Below are 19,388 nucleotides of genomic sequence, written 5' to 3'. Positions count from 1 at the left end.
ATGCTGTGCAAGTACTGCTGATAAGAGATGTTACACGTGCATGTCAACTACAAAGAGCAGTGGATAGCAGAAGATATATTCAACACAGGATTTTCCCTCCCTGCATGGTCCCGGACATGTACATACCCATACTTGCTTAAGTGCAGAACTAAAAAACCTAGATGGGCGAGGAATGGTAATTGCAGGAACCTTGGGGAATTAAAAAAACCTGACCTCAAAAGACAGAGAGCAGGGCAGTTCAGCTGGCTGCTGAAAGCATAAATAGTGCATCAGCAACTGAGATTGCTAGGAGGAATTGCTATTCAGCTGCATCCAGGAGAAGGAAAGTTACGCTGCAACTAGGAGAGGGGGCAAAGAGCAGACTGAGCACTGAAAAGCACAAAATCCTTAGACTTCTTGGGATTAATTATTTTCACATACATGGTCTCATTTTCAAATTTTTGTTCAGCATGCTGAATATTTGGGTGCAAGGCAGAGGATGGTAAAAGGAACAAGACTCTCCTCGCTGTTATACTCTCAGAGCTGAGGCAGCTCTGTTTTTTCCTGTGAAGAAAGATACTACCGGCAAGGGCACATTAGCTTCTGTCTTACTCTCAGAAAACTCCTGGTGCTGTGTTCTGGAGAAAGAAAAGAAAAAAGGGAAAAGAAACCACACAAAGCATGCGAGCTACTCAAATCCTTTTGGGCTCAGACGCCTCAAACATTAGATCTGAGCCTGCTGGAAGTCTGGACTTTGCACTTTCAATTGCATTGGCTCTGACACCCAAGTAGAGGCGATAAAGAAATTTCCACTTCAATGATTTTAGCACAAAATATTGAGTAATGCCTCTAAACTCCAGTTTAAAAAAAAAAGAAAAAAAAAGAAAAAAACCAAAAAAAACTCCTACACACAGCTGCTTTCTGTAGAAAATCTCAGTGCTTCATTACAAAGCTTCTGGCAGAGAGCAGAAAACTTCTTGGGTTTTCAATGAAGCTTGGGATTGTTAAGTTCAATGGTGTTCTAGTCATGTTTGGGACAGAAGTTTAGGCACTGTGGGAGCGCAACTTCCTGGAACAAAGTTAAAATATCCAGGCAATTTCTATCACTGGAGTTGGAAAGCATTTTTAAGGACTCACCTTTTGTATTTAATTACTTGCTTAAATACAAAGGTGGAAGCTGGAGTCTGGCATCCCACTCCTGACTCTGACCCCGAGTTGTCTGCAAGGATTTCTGCATCTTTCCTTCAGATTGATGTACCCACAGCAGAGTGCCAAAGATGTTATGATAGTTCGGCTCCTTGTCAAATTTTGTTTCTGACAGGTTAAAGGCAGAATAAGTAAATCACTGTCATGTCTCAAAGAATGTTTTTTCCCTTTTCTGTTTCCCATGTCTATTTTGACAGCCAATGAATTATTCTGCCTATCCTGCTCTCAGCCCAGGAGGATGAGTTGTATAAAAAAGTTACAGCCTGTCACAGTCCTCAACATAATTTGCTGGGTATCATTTTCCTCCCCTTCTCTACCCAATGTGCTTGTCTCTCATCACTAAATAAGGCAACATAAGTAATAAATATGTTTATTCACATTCAAAATGTTGATTGGATTCAAGGAGCTTTGACTAGCCTTTCTATATGACTGGTTTGTTGTCAGAAATGTTAATCTATCACATATTCCAGCTGGAGAATAGTTTATCAGGCTGGGTTGGAAACTTGCTCCCTTATCAACACCAAATGTTTCCAGGGCAGAAAACAAAAGCAATGCTGTAGGATGCAGTGGAAAGAGCAAGGAGAATTCAGGCAGACTGATGGCAAGTCAAAATGGAATTCAGCAATCACACTAGAGCTCAACAGCAATTCAAACTTAATGATCCCAAATTTCCCATATGTCTTCTATGAAAGACATTAAATATGAACAAAGTCAACAGCTACAGCATGATTAGCTAAAAATATACAGTACCCAAAGCGATACAGAGGGCAGACTTAGGGGGGGGGGGGGAACAAAACCCAAAGCCCCACGTGTAACAGTGTATTGTCTCCAATCTTTAATATTTTTTTCTTTTGAGAATCAGAGAGGAAAACAAGTAGGTGTTATGCAGTTAATTAAGCTCTCTTGTGCAAATTCATTTAGCAGGATTATGCATACCAAAACATCTTGTCTCAAGACATAGAGGGCTGTATGCAAGTTTAAAATCATTAACTAACGTTATCCGATAACAACCCCCAAACCTGTGACATCCAAGTTTATTTAAACTGAAAGGGTGACAAACATGAAAACCAAGCACTCCTATTCTTCTTAGCCTTAGTGACACCAGCTAGAAGTGTCCTGGACTCTCTGTAAAATGTTTTGGATTCTCTATAAAGTGTTTGGCAAACAAAGGCCCTGTTAATTGACAAGCTATTGCTTTTACTGCTTCCTACCACAACTTGTGGGAATCTTTTAGACCCAAATCAATTCTGCACACAAGTGTTCCCACGAGATGCCACACGCATTCCCATTTGAAGCCACTTACAAGAAGCACTACAGCCGTCTCACATAAAACCTTTGTCTTCGCTGGGCACTTCTGAAACCACGTGCGACCTTTTCATCCCCTGCTGACCAGCAGGTTCTTTTTTTGTTTGTTTGTTTGCTTGCTTTAACCACATTCTTTGTTTTCTGCCATCTTACTGCTTTGTTTTCCCTCCTTCTTTGCCTTTGCAAGGAGTGAGTTATAGCAGAGATGTTTGTAGTCTTCATTGCAGCCCAATGGCAATAAAAAATAGTTCCCTCATCAGAGGCTGCCTGTTAACAGCTCTCTTTCATTGTTAAAGCTCTGTGTACTTAATTCTTCTTTGTCAACAAGAACAATCAATCTCAGCCTGTTAATTAGGAAAAGTTTAACAAGACAGGGGACAGACACCTGACAGCATAAGCACTGTTCCTTTTCTCTCAAGAATGACAGCAACCAACTCGAGGTACAAGCCTTTATCATCACCATTTAAAAGTGGTCAACCTGCATTATTTTTTTTCTTTATATGCTTTAGGAGTGCAAACTCCATCCTGCTCTGTACATTCATTTCCTTTAAATGATAAGAAGTCCTGGACACTTTTTCTCCATACTGCAAGAGGTGTTTCATGCAATGCATGGTCGGGGGGTTGATAATCAGCATTTACGTAGGCCCTTCAGGTACCCAGGATGTTCTTTCATGGCTTCAAGCATTGCATTACTTAATTCATTAATTGTCGCAACACCACCAAACTGGAAAGACAGTCTCTGTCTAAACATGAGCCTTATAAAGGCAGAACTCCTTCCTTCAACTCCTCAGCATTTCCACCCTTCTTTTCCAGCAGGAAAATTCCCCACAGAAATCTGCCAAATCACCCTTTTCTTTCTTCACATTCTTCTTCCACACTCTCTTCTCTCAGAAACAGGAATATGTGTCCTTATGACATAAAGTATGACCAGCACTCACTTCTGACTGGTGGCCATAGATGCCATCTCAGAAATAACAACGATCGGGTAGTGCTACTTATGTAAAACGAGGGAGAAGAACAGCTGGACGTGACCGCTCTGACTGCACAGACAGAGGAACATGGACCATGCTGAATCATGGAAGGTAAATTTGAACTGAATCCTGAAGGGCAGAAGGGGTGAGCAAAGGGCTCTGAGGAAGAAGGGGTATGGGAAATACGCTGCACGTTCCGGGCTTACCATCCTCTGCTCCCCTAGAAATGCGCCCGAACCGGGAACAGTCTCTCACTGCACAGAAAAGGCTCCTTCAATCCTCACCAAAATTTAAAGTATGATGAAGGGTTTCTGCAGCCTGAGCTGGGAACACGCTCGCATTAGGCGAGCTAGGAAGGTGTGCTGGTAAGGAGAAATGGAGGAGGAAATTCAAATGTCACAGAGGGAGGAAATGAGACCTTGCCACAGAATGATGCTTTCTGAAGTCTGAGATTTGAAGTGCTTATGAACACAAATTATTTACACTGAATAATTACACTGAATTATGCCCACTTGCATTGCTATTCCAGAGTTTGTTTGTATTCCAGAAAAACTGTGATTGGTTTTATTTTTACCTTTACTCCATGATTTTTATTAAAATTATTTTTAACATTTTTTCAGACACCTATTTTGAGAAAATTTTTGCATTTTTGAGAGAAAACAAAAGCAAGATTAAAAATGGCTATGCATGTCACTGAGAGAAAAGAAAAACCTCACATTGTTTTCTAACCAATATTTTTTTAAATGTCCAAACTATTTTTTTTAACCTTGATATTTCCAAAATTAAAGGTATTTAATCTTTCAGACATGGCACGCATTGTGTACAATACCCATGGCAGTAGGTATACTTCTTGAAGTCTGAAGAAAATCAGATAAAGAAAGAATAAACAACAGGACACTGTCTATGTGCCTATGCCACACTATTTTTCTTGCTCAAGTTCAGCACATACCAAGTCCTTGCTCTTCCACACCTACTCGCACAGCCGTACTTCTTCATCTACCTGGAAGACTGTGTTCTTGTTAGGCTAGTCGGAAAATCAATCTTCCTAGCCTTGCAAAAAATCTGCAGACAAACTTATGGAGAGTTCCCAGACAGACACGGTGAGCACCCCTCCATACTCCATTGCTGAACACTTACTGCCCTCAGTTTGCATCCATCCGTAAGCCAATCACTTCTGCTTACGTCACTAACTTTGAGAAAGTGAGCACACCTCCTACCAGAAGACCAACTCTTCGCTTTCCCCCCCCGACTACAACTCTTTGTCTCTGTTTCTCAGCCCCTGAAGTGGGGGCAGACAGTGTCTGCTGCAGTTTGGAGCTGAATCAAAGCAGCTGCAGTGCATGGAAATTTGGGAAGATCAGCATTTGGCATTGCACTGAGGATGGAAATTTGAATTTGAACACGGCTTCTGCTACCAGCCTTCACTGAGGACACATATAATTGCGTGTTCTCCTGAGTTTCCTAGTTAGACTGGAGTACCTCTCCCATAGTCCGTTGTGGTGGGAATGTATTTCAGCAGCTCCCAATATCTGTTAAAGCCAAGCCATTAAAGCAGTATCAGGGTGCTTTATTACCCAGCTGACTGCAGGGGCCGGGATCCATCTCAGCTATCTTCTGCCATCTCAGAGGCCAGGGAGCTGGGTAGGCTCCCTCTGTAGTTAGTGGAGGAAGATAGGCATCTGCAGAGAGTAATCCATCCCACCTCTCTCTCTCTCTCTCCATTAACTGAAGAAGAGCTCAGATAAGTAGTTCAGAGCAGACACATTATTTCTGAGTGGCTGGAGCTAGACAAGATGAATTCCATCCTCAGTGTCCAAAACACTAACATATGTAGTTTCTCATTACTTATTACAGTTGCAATGCCTGTTACGCATTGATTTAGGAACAGATCTTTTCAGTGCGATTTCCTTTTCTTTGTGCAAAACTTTCATTATGCAGTTTTTGCACCCTAGCACTCAGGAACGTAAGTGACAGGACATTTCCTGCACAGACCCACAAGTACACCTGCAGACCAGGAGCTGCATGTGTCTTGAGTCCCTCTGAGCATGCCTGAGCAGTGGTGTTAGAGCCCCTGATGACGCAAAGGAGCTCGAGCAGAGGCTGCTTTTAAATTCAGCTCTCCAAGGGCCCCAAATCCCTGTGCTCTGCTTCCAACCATTTGGGTTTTGCTTGCTTCGAAGCATTTTGGAAGAGCAGCTAAGAGGCCAGAACGGCTTTTGTGAAACGATGCTGCTTGGGGAACAGACATGCGTGACCACCCTGCCTATGGTCATCCCTGTGACGTGCCTCCCTGCAGAACAGGCAGATGGCACGACCCTTCCCACTCCCAGCCCTCGGCCATCCCAGCCATGCCATAATCCAGCCTCCAACCGTTTCCCGAGCGGGTCCGCTCCCCTTCTCCCCACAGGGGTGTGGAGGAAGACGGGCCCTGGGCTGCGGCATCTCCATAGTGCTGCGCGCTCTCAGCATGGTGGTACCTCGTACCGCTGCATGCCTCGCATGCCAAAACGCACGGCGCCCAAGTCTGGGTAACAGCGGTGTAAGTCAAAAGGGGCTCGTTATGAGCTTGGATACTACCATTTAAAGATAAGCTTCTCCATGGTTACCGCTCTCACGCAAGGTCACTTTCCTGCCAAACCTCCTCTCCTCCCTCCCTGGCGCTCTCTCCTTCCCCCACCACTATTTTTTCTTCTCCAAGCGTGCTACATCAAAAGAGAAAATGAAAACATTTAAGCTAATCACAGTCTGACTATTTTAATGCAGGCTGTAGGAAAGGAAACATGTAAGCCAAGTGCTCTCACTGTGCAAGCAGAAACACACTCTCAACCTCATAAAAGTAGTATCTGAGAAATAACACTTGATTAAAGCAGCCAGTCCTTCATTTAAGTAGGTGCTTATGGCAGGGAAAATGTCCAAGGTTTCTCTAGAGCAGGCTGCTGGCCTACCACAAACAGCAGGAGCAGGCCAGGCAGATGAATTACGGCGAGACAGCTGGGTTTCAGCCGGGGCGCAAGGAGATCGCCATTATCCCGTCCGCCTTTCTGACACGAATGCCTCTCCCCAGAGAAACCGAGTCATTAAAAGCCAGCTCGTTCGCTCCCGACAGGCAGTACGCATTGAGTGAGAGGTGATACATTTTCATTTTCAGTGAGAAATCTTAGCCACCCCGAGGAGCGGCTCGCTTGGGAGAGTGGTTAATGGAATACAGGGCCTTTCATCTCTGCCTCACCGCCGCCAGCGCGGCCTGGCTCGGTAGCAACCCAAAAGTTATGAGGTAACGGGCTGTTTCGGTGACCTCCAGGAAACGAGTTTGGTGGGTTCGGTCCAGTTTCCAGCAGACAACAGCTAGGACCACGAGCGGTGTTAAACAGAAACCATACCAACAAGCTGAGCGCACGGCAGGAATTGCCCACACGTAGCCGTGCCACTGCTTCCCCCGGCCTTCGGCGCTGAGGAGCGCAGTCGGCCAGCCTGCTCCACCGAGACAGGGATCCCCAGCTCCTAAGGCACCTGTTTTGTCGTCATTTGCATGAGCAATGTGTGTTAAAAACAACAACAACAACAACTCTTCTTTCGCTTTCTCTCAGAGCTCACTAGTATTTAGCCAGCACCGCTTCGAGCTGAAAATGCCACAAACCTGAACTACCAAAGAGCTTTCCAAAGACTGGGCCCCGCAGCCCAGGCCTTTCCAGTGCATCACTTCGCAACTGTAAAATTCTGTTTTTGTAAGTAATTCCTCATTTTAATACATCTAGTGAGTGTGGGACAACCCTATATCTCCCCAGGAAAACAAACCACGGCCACCCCTCTTTACTCTCTTCCCGCTCAACGCTGCCTGCAGTCCCAGCCTGAGCTACCCCTGGGACAGGGATGGCCTATGGTGTCTAGAATAATCCACCGTTAGAAAAGCTTTCTCCCAGGTAAAATGCAGAATTCACCCTGAGGTGAGAGTGGCTTGAATACTTATGCTACCCTCCCCCCCCTAAAAAAATACCTTGGCAATAACTTGTGCCACTTCCTCTGCTGCGTTTCCACAAAAGACTCACTAAATAGTTACAATCTGGAATCCCAGAAGAAATCTAATTTGGGGTGAGAAGCTACCTTTCATCTGTTAAATTATGCACAAGTTACAGCACATCACAGACAAGCCTGTGCCCATCACATCGCATGACCAGATAGGTATCTTTAAATAAGACATCCACCAACTGCTTAGATAAGAGATTCACCAGGGACCCATTCCCAAAAGGGAACAGACGTAAAGCAGGCAGCAAACTGCTGTCACAGCCCTGAAGATGCCCCCATTACTTGCTTCAAATTTAAATTACATAGGAATTAGCATGGACCCAAATTCTGAAGGAAATGGGCAAGAGGGTAAAGAAAGACATTGTAGAGAGAGGGAAGGGCGGTGAGGTGCAGCTCACACACAGATGGCATTTCTTTTGCTGTCAGTAAGATTCAGAATTAGAGCTGGACATTTTACACAGATGTCATTAACATCCAAAACCCTCATACTGTCTTTCTCGGAAGAGATCATTAAGCCTCTCGCTTCAGGCTTTAAATGTCTTCCTATCAGTAGCTGATGCGTTTCCTTCTCTAACATAGCTGAGACTGGTAACCGCCAAGGAAAGACCCTCAGATCTGACTCTATCTTCCTATATTTTTTTATATTGCTGTCATCATGTCTCCCACCTCCCATGCTCTTCTTGGCACAGTTCCTTTCGTTATTTAGGGAAAAAAGGAAAGTCAATCAAGGAGATACTGGCACACCAACAACTGGGCAATAGGCGATATCTGTACCATATGTACAAAACAGCAAAGCACAGCCCAAACAGATACAAGCATGTCTCCACAGACTTCTCAGCCGTTCAGACCTGCCTTCTCCTGAGCAACATGACTAAGCAAAGCTGGAGTGTAAAGTTACTGCTTTACAGATGAAGCTGAAGTGACAGGGGGACTCACTGAGTACACAGGGAGCAATGTTACTCAGCCCAGGACAGGAGGCTTTCAGCAGAGCAGGAGCACAGGGCATATATCACTGTGACATGCGTGACAGCATATTTTCATTATTACAGGATTAAAACTTAGGAAAAAACCAAACAAAATGACCCGAGCAGCCTAATTCCTACCACAGAAACAGTGATGATTTTGTGTAAACTAATTTTTCAGATTACCAGGACTTTTTTTCCCACAAAACACTCTAAGTTCTCTGCAGCAGTTTCATTAAATATGTGTCTGTGTCTATATATAAATACATATTAATTTTTGAATTCTACCCTTCTCCATTTTTTAATTTTATTTTCCTGATGCAGGAGAGCTGTATCTGGTACTGAAAAAGCTCTTGGCATTCTACTGAAACGTAAAGTTCCCCAGCCACACATCTTCTGCTGATAACCAGCCCATCGATTGCAACAAAAACAGTGATTTGAACTTTGCATTTTACTGGTCTCACAGATCACACCAATGAAGTCAAAGTTGTCTGCCCCAACTCATTCAGCATTAACTTCTAACTTAATGGAAGTGAAAGAGAAGCCTGTGCTCATTACCCAAAGGATGAAATTATTACTTCCTCTCTATATTGTTGCTAGTCCAGGATAAAATCCAGGATATGACCTTTTCATTAAGCATCAAGCCAAAATCCACCTGGGACAGCCTAAGGAGGCTACCCTCATCCTTTCACTCAGCAATTCAGAGCAACAACCCTTGCCGCATACAGCTGAAAGGAACCCTTGTGAAAGATAGGTTTAAGGAAACATTTCATGAATGTTGATTAATAGACAAAACCTATGAAGCTTTCTGTCTCCTCCTGCATGATCCCCTCACAAAAAAAGCATCACTAATTTAACACATCAACTCTCTCCCAAATATCTTGTTCTGAGTACAGTGTAAGGTCACAAAAAAAAGATGATAAACTCAGAATATGAGTAATATAATGTATTAGTGCAGTAAAATCTTCAATAGAAACCTGAACACCGAGAGAAGAATACATAATAGTGTTGAATTCCTTGTATTTTTTACTTTGTTATGGCAATAAAAACGTGCCTTTTGAAGTTCATACAGGGAGATACAATGCCAAAAGGCAAATACTTACAATGCAAGAGCACTTGGTACATTTATTCCCTTCAGGCCTAAATTCTTCTCCTTCATTATAAAGTCTCCCTTCAAATATACAACCTGGAAAACAGTATTTGAATAAGTTTAGCTCAAGATAGCACGCTGACTTTTCTCTGTAACACATCCCATCACAGGACAATATGTAAAGTAAACCGCACCAACCTCTCTGACACAGAAATCACTTCACAAGCCTTTACAGAGGCCTTGAGAACCCCCAAATACCTTTTGAGAAAAAGGAAGCATCCTTCTACAGCAGAAAAATTTGCACCTATGATGTCAAAGCTTAGTCAGGTCTGACCTTAAAAGTGGCTTTGAAACACTTTTCTAAGTCGTTTGTTTTTTTCTACTCATTCTTACTTTCTGAGTTTGTATTCTTAGCAAATAATTTTAAAACTATTTATTATTAATTAGAATCTAATAAACCCATTCTATCACAACTGGAACAGTTCTTACCTACAAAACCTCTGTTAAAATCAAGTTATCCTATAAAACCATGCTAATTTGCCACCGTGCTTCACAAAGGCAACCCATTCCCAGGCCCATTCAAAAACTGCGTCTCCTTTTTTAGGATTACTCTTCTACTTCCTCTCCTAACAAAATCCCAGTCATCAGTCACGCCAAGCCAGCTGACAGACCCTCTGAAAAATGACATGAATACATCTGTGGATATTGCCACAGGCTATTGCCTCTGCATCTCCTAGTCTGCCTGTCCTCTACTAAAAAACATTAAGTATGCTCTTCTTGTGTCGTTTAGTGCATTGCGAGCCACTGGCCCACATTTCACCACACATTTCATTACACTTGTCAAGTATAACAGAGAAGTTAGAGGCAACCTCCCAGGTAATGATGGTTATCATTAGAAATAAAGTTGCACATGTGGAACCGCATCTTCCCATGAAATCTCACCTGGACACACAGGACAACACATTCCCGTGAGTTTGGAAGGGTTTTTGCAATGAACAACACACTGTAACTCTGACTCTATTATCACTCCTTCCTGAAAAAGAAGCAGATCAGACATGTTCATTGTTAGTACTGTGGTTGCCTTAATAAGCAGAAATCCACAAATGCTAGAGGTACAATTAAAGCCCGGGACATGCTGCGGAGCACTGGATTTCAAAACCTCTTTTCTTTCTGTACCTGCTGCCTGGTATCCGGATTCACGTTAATCCGCAGCCAAAAGATCCACTTGAGTTCCCCTGACTCCAGATGCAGGATTTGCCTTAAAACGCATCAGGTAAAAAACACAAGCACCTTCTTAGGAAAAGGAATCCTGCTTTATCAGGAATCCTTAGCCTCAGTAATCTGCCATGCAGCTCTGGTGAAAACAGGCCAGACACAAGGCATTCTCATCCCTCTCCCCTTGGAGGAAAAAAGACTTCGAAAGCAGATAAAAGCATCTTGTTCTGTAGAGGGGAGACACTTATCTTTGATGCTTTGCCTGATAAGTATTAGTAAATTAACATTTCCTGTACTTCTTGTTGAAGAACTTAAAGAGTCCTCCTGAACAAATCTAGGTGTGAGGATCTGTGCACAAAAGGCTGCTACTTTTTTTTTTTTCCCTTTGCAGTTGGAGGTAAGGGAAACCTCTTTTTAAAATGTGTGGATCTAGGGTAAAGAGAATCACCCAGCTTCACATTTAGACATTGAAACAGGCAGTAAAGAATTGTTCATTTCATGTAGCTAGTAGCAATAAGAGTATCTAAATTTGTATTGCAAGTATCTTTTCATTAAGTTCAAGGATACAGAATACTGCTGCTTCAACTTCATTCTTCTCAGTCTACTTGTCTTTAAAAATGTGGGTGGGTCTCACAAAGTGGAAGTATCACAGAAAAAGAGAAAAATCTTGAAACTCTCTTCCTCTGTTTGTAGAAGCTCTCCATACTTACTCATCTCTCCTCTTTCCAACAGTTACAATTCTTAGTAGCTGCCTGAGTGTTATTATTAAAACCAGATAAAATTGTCTACAAAAATAGCAGACCTATTCACAGACAGAAACCAAAATTCCCTATATAATTACTTGGTTTGTGCCTGAAAATGGACAATCTTGCAAATGTTATGGTTGCAGATAGGCAAGCTACCAAAAATACCATGGTGTTAACAGCACAGGAGCCCAAGAAAACAAGATTTAGTTGTGAGTTTCTCTTAAAGAACATCCCAGGTTAAATCTGTGGACACGCACACACACACAAGCATCCAATTACTAAAATAATAATTTGTATCTCACAAAAGGCTTTGCATGCTGAAAAATAGAGGACTTCTTTCAAGGTAAAGACAGCAGGAAATGGCATGGCTGCGTACCTCTCCTTCAGCAATGTTTGGGTATCACAGTACTCAAGTCACATAAAACCTATCCTTTTGAATGTTTGGTTATATCTGGCCACATCTGAGTGGATCTGAGCTACTTTAAATGCAAAGTCCATATTGCGCTTTGGGTATAAAATATTTCAGGTTATTTGGATTGAATAAAAAAGGGCTCAGAATTTCATGGGAAAAGCTCACCACTCAATTAGCACGATGCTGATGACATCCTTACCTGGCACTGGTATGTAACACAGGGATTGCTAGGGAGGTGCCATTTCATGGAGCTGTTGTACGTGTTTCCTTCAAAGCTGCAATCTAGAGGAAGAGACAGCAGCATGTCAATTCAGCTGAGTGCAACGATCTCGTGAGAGGCTGCCAATGAAGATCACAGAGCAGCATCCTAAATGGAACCCGTCCTCTCCCCTGGGTTAACAGAAGAGGTAGAGCTGAGAGCTGGAACTGACAAGAAGGATCACGTGCTGGTAGGGCTGGCAGCACCACCGCCCCAGACATCTGCTGCTGATGCATGACTGGCCAAACTCCTTGCTAACCACAACCGTTCAATACAAACCAAAATCAGTGACAATTTACCTAAGAAATAGATGTCGGTGCTTACTCTGCAGTCCATTCAAGAGCTGCTCAGCCACTTGTGCACTGCAGCGGGGAAAGGGAGGAGAGAGGGTAAGAGAAGAGCTGAAAACATTCATCATCCAGCCTGGCCACGCTATCCTCATCCATTAACCAAAACCCCCGGGAATGCTCTTCAGCCAGCGCAACTCAGCATGGATGAACTGACGTCAGCAGAGATAACCCTCCTTTATACTGTTTCACTTCCACGACAGAAGAGATCAACATCCACATAAACTAAAAGCCATCAAGCTCTTCTGTGTGGGCGGTGAATCACTGAGTGGGGACATTTTGGAGTCCCATTGGGTTTGGCTTTATATGTCTTTGTGTGTTATATGACAACTTTGTTAAAAGATAATAGGTTGGTTTGCCCATGCACAGGATCAGCACCCATTTTTTTGTGCAAAATGAAGTTTCATTGAGCCGTTTGGAAAAAAAAACACAGACACTAATTTTCATATTTTTTATTACCTGTTCCTACTAGTTTCCCTTCTCACTCCTTCACTGTTTTCTGGTATTTTGCAAAATGGAAAACCAAACAGGAACACAAAGAAAAGAATAAAATAACTCACCAGAAAAGCAAAACTAGAAAAGGCATATTAAGTAGAAATAAAATATTTGTTTTAAGAGACTTAGTTTATTACTGCAGAATTGTTTCAATTAAAAATTAGTTCTTTGGAGAGCTAAAGTGTTTCTGAAAATAAATTTAAGAAGAAACACATGCCCCCTTTCCTACAGGAAAAATGCCCATTTTCCATTTACTGCTCTGAGGGTTGTTTCCTAGTCTATCTTATTCAAAATGAGCTTGACCAAAGAGCCCATGAAACCAACAGGAGTCTTGCCAGAGACTTTGAAACACAGACATATACATTAAAGTCACCAAGCACAAAACTACAATCAGTCAAACGATGCCCACGGCACCGTTCTCTTTCCACACCCTACCTCAGCTGCTACTCTAAGTCATTCTCTGCTGTGTAGGGTGCACTGTCCTGAATGGCTTTTGGCTACATTTTACTCCCTTCTGAAACTAAAGGCAAGTTATCAGCCTTACACGGGTAAATCTTTGAGCCCACTGTATAAGAAACCTTCAGGGTCATAGCTCTGAACTGCCGAGGAACTTAGAATCCCCACAAAATAATTTTGAATTCAACCCAAAATTTAAAGGAAACCTGGTATATAAAGATAATTTACAAATGTGTTAACTGCCTCCAGTTAAGATCTTAAACAACAGAAGACTTGTACTTCAGGATGTGCAGTATTCAGAAATTTTTCCAGGCTACATACAAAGCAACGTAGCAGAAGTTTGCAGATGCTGTGGCTCTTTCACTTACCTAAGCGGAAACAGGTATGTTTTTAAAAGAGTTGATCAGTAGTCTAATAGCTGGCTGTGATAATTTAATCTTTGACAAATATTGAAAGGTACAAAATATACATCTGAATCTCACATTTTTTTTAAGTATCAAAACCCCTGTGAAGCGATTTTGAATAATAAAAAAGTGTTCAGATTCTCAGCACATTAAATGCAGTTCTGTGTGAGCTCTCATACACGCAGGCCAAGACGTCAAGAGAGGAACGTGAAGCCCTATACTCCCTGTTACGCGTCTTAGAAGTCCCATTCTGAAAAACACCTAGCTGATCTTATAGTACAGTCTCATTTACTGCTCAGTGCAAACCCCAATGAACAGCAGAGACTGTTGAACGTGTTTGAGCATCCTCAGGTTGCAGAAGCACAGGCCATACTGGCATACTGGTTGCATTCCAAGAAAGAGTTTACACATGTGCTGGACATTCAAGATGGAACAAGCTGTGTTGTTAAATATCCGTGTGCATGTTTTACCAAATGGGTCTGGTATCTTCAGCACTGGGCAGAATCAAGGGCCAGGTTGGAAACTGGCAATTGCAAAATACCTTGCATATTCGCTCACCAATTATGTTCTTTAATTTAAAATGTTTCCTCTGTAAGAAATCTAATGATCCTGGGCTAATCTGCATGTACAGAAGTGCATATTAAACTGAAATTTTCAGTTTAAGGATCATCTGGTTGAGAAAGCCTGAAGATGGTGCATCCGTCCATGCAGTCACCACGGCACTCGCTCAAAGCGCATATCCAAGCTACGCGACGAAATCCTCTGCCCTGCAGCATCAGCCATTGCCCTCGTGGAAAGCAGCAAGGGGGGAGCCAAACTCCTCCTGCCCGCAAGCCATTTCTGTCACTGATACATGGTCCTGTCAGCACTGAGGGACGGCACAGCAGAAGTAACCGTGGCAGAGAGAGCTTGCAGGCAGCAAAAGGGAAATTGAGAAATGGAGACCAGGATGGAAAAGTCTGCAGCAGCATCAGAGATACCAAGATCACTCTCGAGCTTTGGCACAGGTCAGCAGGTTGAATTAGGGGGACAGAGCAGCATCGTGCAAGCACTAGCACGAGGTATGGTGGAACCTGGATTTCAGCAGATGCTCAGTTGAGGAAAACAGCCTGAAAGGAGGGGAGAGTTATCCAGTAACACAAGCAGGCTTGATGAGAGCTGGAGGAAGGCTGAATGTCAGGCAAACTGAAGAGAGCACAAGAAAGGAAGTGCTTTACAATCTCCAGGGGAGATTTTAACCTGTCTTTGACCAGAGGTGTGTGCTGACACTCTGCCCTTTGGATGCCCCAGAGCTACATCCACCACTCACTCTTCAAAAGGAAAAAGAAACAAAGCCCACGTACCAGCTAGTTTTTTTGAACCTCACTTTCCATGCACAAATGTCTCAGCTGACACCTGCAAACATATACCCAGACTTTCCCAGACCATCTATTCATAGCACAGAAGTTTATGAGCCTCACCTAAATCCAGCTGAGTGAAATCTGTCTTGCTCCATGTGCCAACTCAGTCCAGCTGTTCTAGCTTGCCCATGGTTAAAGGTCCACCATATTTGGCTTGAAAAGTAGTCACTGAATATCTCGCGTCCAAAGGCATCAGTAAAGTCCCTGATGTCAATTTCTACAACACGGTATGGTGGAACATACTTCAAGTTCCTAAAAGCCATTTTAATTCCCTTTGGAAATATTATTACATTAACTTACTGTCCCCATCCACCATTTCAAAGGGGGAGCAGGAGAAAACAATAAATCGTGAAAGATCAGAGCTTAGCACAATCACTGAAACGCCATCCACTTAGTTCTGCCTGAACACATACTTAAAACAAAACTTTAAAAGAAAGGGCTATGGAGGAGGTTTTCAAGAGGGGAACCCGAAAAGCCTGAGAATGTTCTAAGGAGTACACGAAAAGTAACAGATTCTACATTAATAGGTAAATTTGATCCCATTGCATATACCCCATAAGGAAAACCTTTAGGATTCCACATACGGAAGGAAGTTATGTATCAGTGGTCTACATAAATTTAAATGGAGCTAAGGTGATTCACATCAGTCAAGGAGTGTGTCCTAATTTTTTAGTCTTTCTTTAAGAATAGCTGCTGCTTTATTAATGTAAAATATTAACTCTCAGTTAATGGTAAGTTTTGTTACTATTACCAATTTCAACCCAAATAGTTCAGATTAAGTCCTGGACAAACACGAAAGCTGAAAGTTGCTTATCTGAATCAAACCAAACCACTGAATACGTTGAAGTTTGCCAGTTGTATATGCAGTGGAAACTGCTAATTACCTTCTGGTCACCTCATAAAGGCAAAATGATCCTCCAGACTTGAAACATTCCTGCGCAAAAAAACCCTGATAAAATAGTTAAATCACTTCTAATTTACTAATTTAGCTACTTTGTTTCAATATTGTGCATGCCTTATTTGAATACCTTAGTTTCAAACATAATAAACCAACCTTTAGCTGATTTAATTTGAAAGAGAGTAATTTAATTCCAAAGCAAGCATCCTCACATGGAATTGGAATGGAATAACAAAAGAGGCAACTTGTAGCAGATATTGTTATTAGCATATGGACCAGTTGACAATCAGGAAGCCATCTGTCTTTCCAAATTCAGTAACATTTTTAAATGACCCTTTTTTTTCTTCCCCAGACAGTCCAGCACAGAGCAGTGTCACGAAGACAGGGACATTGACTGCAAAAGGCAGTTTAGTAGTGCTAAAGCTCAACCAGTGTCTTCAGGAGTTCATTAAAAACAAGCCTTTATTACTCAATTTGACATTGCCTTGTAAGATTCCAGAAGAGATTTTTGCCTATTTTAGGCTAATGAGAATTTTATGGACAAGTCATTTCCTTATTGTCCCAAGAGAAAGTGATAGATTGGTACACAATAGACTGGATCACCATCCCTCATTTCTTCAGCATCTTTCTTCTGCTATTAAGTCTTTTTCTTGCTTTCCCTCCACTTTCTATTTTAAAAAGTAACCTCTCCACTGGCATGGAAAATAAACATTAAGAAAAAGAAAACAGTCAGAAGACATGTTTTATTTAGTGTTTGATGAATTACACCTCAGGGAAGTATCCAGGCATGCTAACACTAAATATCATTTCTAGCCAAAAAAAAACAAAACAAAACAAAACAAAAAAAACAACCACCACCACAAAATCACCAAAAAAACCCCCCCAAAAACCCCACACAATAACTTGCACATTCTGCAATATTTCCCTGGCATGAAATCTGTTGGCCAAAATAAGAGAACTGTGAATCACACATACACCTATTATAAAATATATTTTCACATCTTAATGATGGTGAAGCCATTGACAGCCACTAGAAAACTAAACTTCCTATTGGGTAACCCTGGTCCTCATTTGTCAACACAGAAACATGAAAATATATACAATATCTCCCATGTTTATTAAGTCTCACTCTAAACAGTGAAAAACCAACTCCATCCTCTGTAACTGAATACAGTCAAACCTATTTGCAGCTGAGCCATTGCAATCACAATGCCAAAGGAAAGCAAGGCGCAGCGGCCGTGTAAAGGACGTAAAACACAGCAGAGTAAAGTGGCCATGGGGTGAGCTACACCAGGATGGCAGAGTTCACGGGCACATGATGCAATGTAGCACACATTCACTGAGCAAAAAGCAGCAGAAACAAATACATGAACTCCTCCCAGGGCATTGTTTTTGCCCCCTGCACCCCACCAGAACCGAATTTCACTTTCCCAAATGTCTCGTGTTTAATTCACATATATTACAAAAAACATATATAAGGGGAGAAAAGTCACTCTGCAGGGTCCGTAACAACCTCGTGATCCCAAATGGCACATAGTTCTGCAACTGAATCCTGAGCTGATACTTGATGTGCTTGTCAAGCCTGGCAGCTGGAGAACTGTGACCTCTCACGGCTGTGAGGGGTGTCATGAATGATGTTGCTTGGTGACACAATTACTTGCCATTTACACCCGATTTCCTCAGACCGGCAAAATCATTCAATATTAGCACAGCTTTGCAGTAAAATACATTCTTATTACAGTCTTCAGTGTACTAAAATGTTTGTTGTGTTATGCATGAATGTTGCATAAAGCCTCCATTGTGGTCTTCAATTTCTTTTTACTTTGCTGCGCTGGACAAAACGTCCACGTACAAGTTACAAGGCGCATCCACATATCGCCACAGAGGTCTCCTGCTGTTTTCTAACACAAGAGTCGTGAACAACTTCTCTGTGATTGTAAAAGTCTGGGTGACAGATGCTTGACTGCAAAAGTATTTATGACAAGACAGTTCATAAGTTTCTTCATTAAATGAAGAATTATAGCAATCAAGGTATCAAGAAAATCTGAAATTTGAAGCACTACTGAATACTATAATATACACCAGATATTCAAGGGATATGCAATGTATGTCTCGTAAATAGTTGACTCAAAGGAAGCGGTGGACCTTTTCTTAGGCATAACCAGAAGTAACCAGAGCTGACACCATGATGATACTGAATGATACTATCCTCAATGGCTATATGTCACTGCTTCAAAATCTCATCCTTTACTTGAAATACAAAGTTAGAAACTGAATGAACATTGAGACGAATCTGTACCTCCAGCCTCAAGAACCAGAGCTGGAGCACATTACCAAGAAACTGAGAGGAGTGAGAAAGGCTGAGAGAAAAGTCAGACATGATTATGTCCCCAAACCACCTCTTTCCATAGCCAGTCTCTCTCAGATACCAAATACATTCAAATGAGGGTGAAAAAGATTTTAGTAGGAAAACATATGATTATTTGCCAGGCCGTGACCCCTCCATCCATGCATTAAGTTGCACTCTTGTCTCTGAAAGCTTGCCTTGGAGCACATGAGGATGGGCTGCAAGTTATAGTGCCCCATCACAGCCCCACAAAAAGGTCCCCCTGGTCTGTCTTACAGCAGGACATCAAACTGGTATCAGGTATCTCATACTAGGGGTGTCCACAGGCGAACAAACTGCCAGATGTATGTATGGCTCCTGCAGGTTGTTAGTAGAGTAGCCAGAACACTGATAAACTCAGTGTTCTGATAAACTCGAAACCTCCCTCTAAATTCCTTTGCAAGCCAGCTCTAACAGTTGAAATTGGCTGCAATCCTCAACCATAATATTTGATATCCTTTCCAAGAAATGCACAATTAACTACAATAGCTTTTGATATTCAATATTGAGGGGAACAAGCACTGCTGTTGCCTGGGCTATGATTCCACTCTCTGGCAGACTCCTGATCAATGGAGCATAGCATGTGAACCTCCAAGATGATTAATTAATTTAAAAAAAACCCCAAATGCTACAGTAACTCTCAAAAGTTAACAAGGGCAGAAAAAGCAAAATTGCACATGGGAAGCAAAATAAACTTCAGAACAACAAATCATATTTGTTGTAAAAAATACTCACCAATTTTATCTTTGCACATCCATGGAAGATTCAGATTGTTAGCATAAAAGAGTAGAATATGGTACACAATTTTAGAAATTCAAACTTTATGCAGCCCTG

At 42.1% G+C, this 19,388-nt stretch overlaps 1 protein-coding gene across 4 annotated transcripts in view; it reads right to left on the bottom strand.

Annotated features, from left to right (window-relative positions):
• The window catches only part of BMPER (BMP binding endothelial regulator), a 152,942-nt gene that overhangs the window by 101,621 nt on the left and 31,933 nt on the right, over positions 1 to 19,388 (bottom strand). For all 4 annotated transcript variants that reach the window (XM_075418662.1, XM_075418664.1, XM_075418665.1 and 1 more), the window contains 3 exons: positions 12,109 to 12,191; positions 10,479 to 10,569; positions 9,550 to 9,632 (listed from right to left, as the gene is read on the bottom strand). In XM_075418662.1, coding sequence (XP_075274777.1) covers positions 9,550 to 9,632; positions 10,479 to 10,569; positions 12,109 to 12,191 — 257 coding nt within the window. The remainder of the gene's footprint in view (positions 1 to 9,549; positions 9,633 to 10,478; positions 10,570 to 12,108; positions 12,192 to 19,388) is intronic.

This window comes from Opisthocomus hoazin, chromosome 4 (assembly GCF_030867145.1).
Source record: "Opisthocomus hoazin isolate bOpiHoa1 chromosome 4, bOpiHoa1.hap1, whole genome shotgun sequence".
NCBI classification, from domain to species: Eukaryota; Metazoa; Chordata; class Aves; order Opisthocomiformes; family Opisthocomidae; genus Opisthocomus; species Opisthocomus hoazin.
This window is presented reverse-complemented; position numbering and strand designations above follow the sequence as displayed.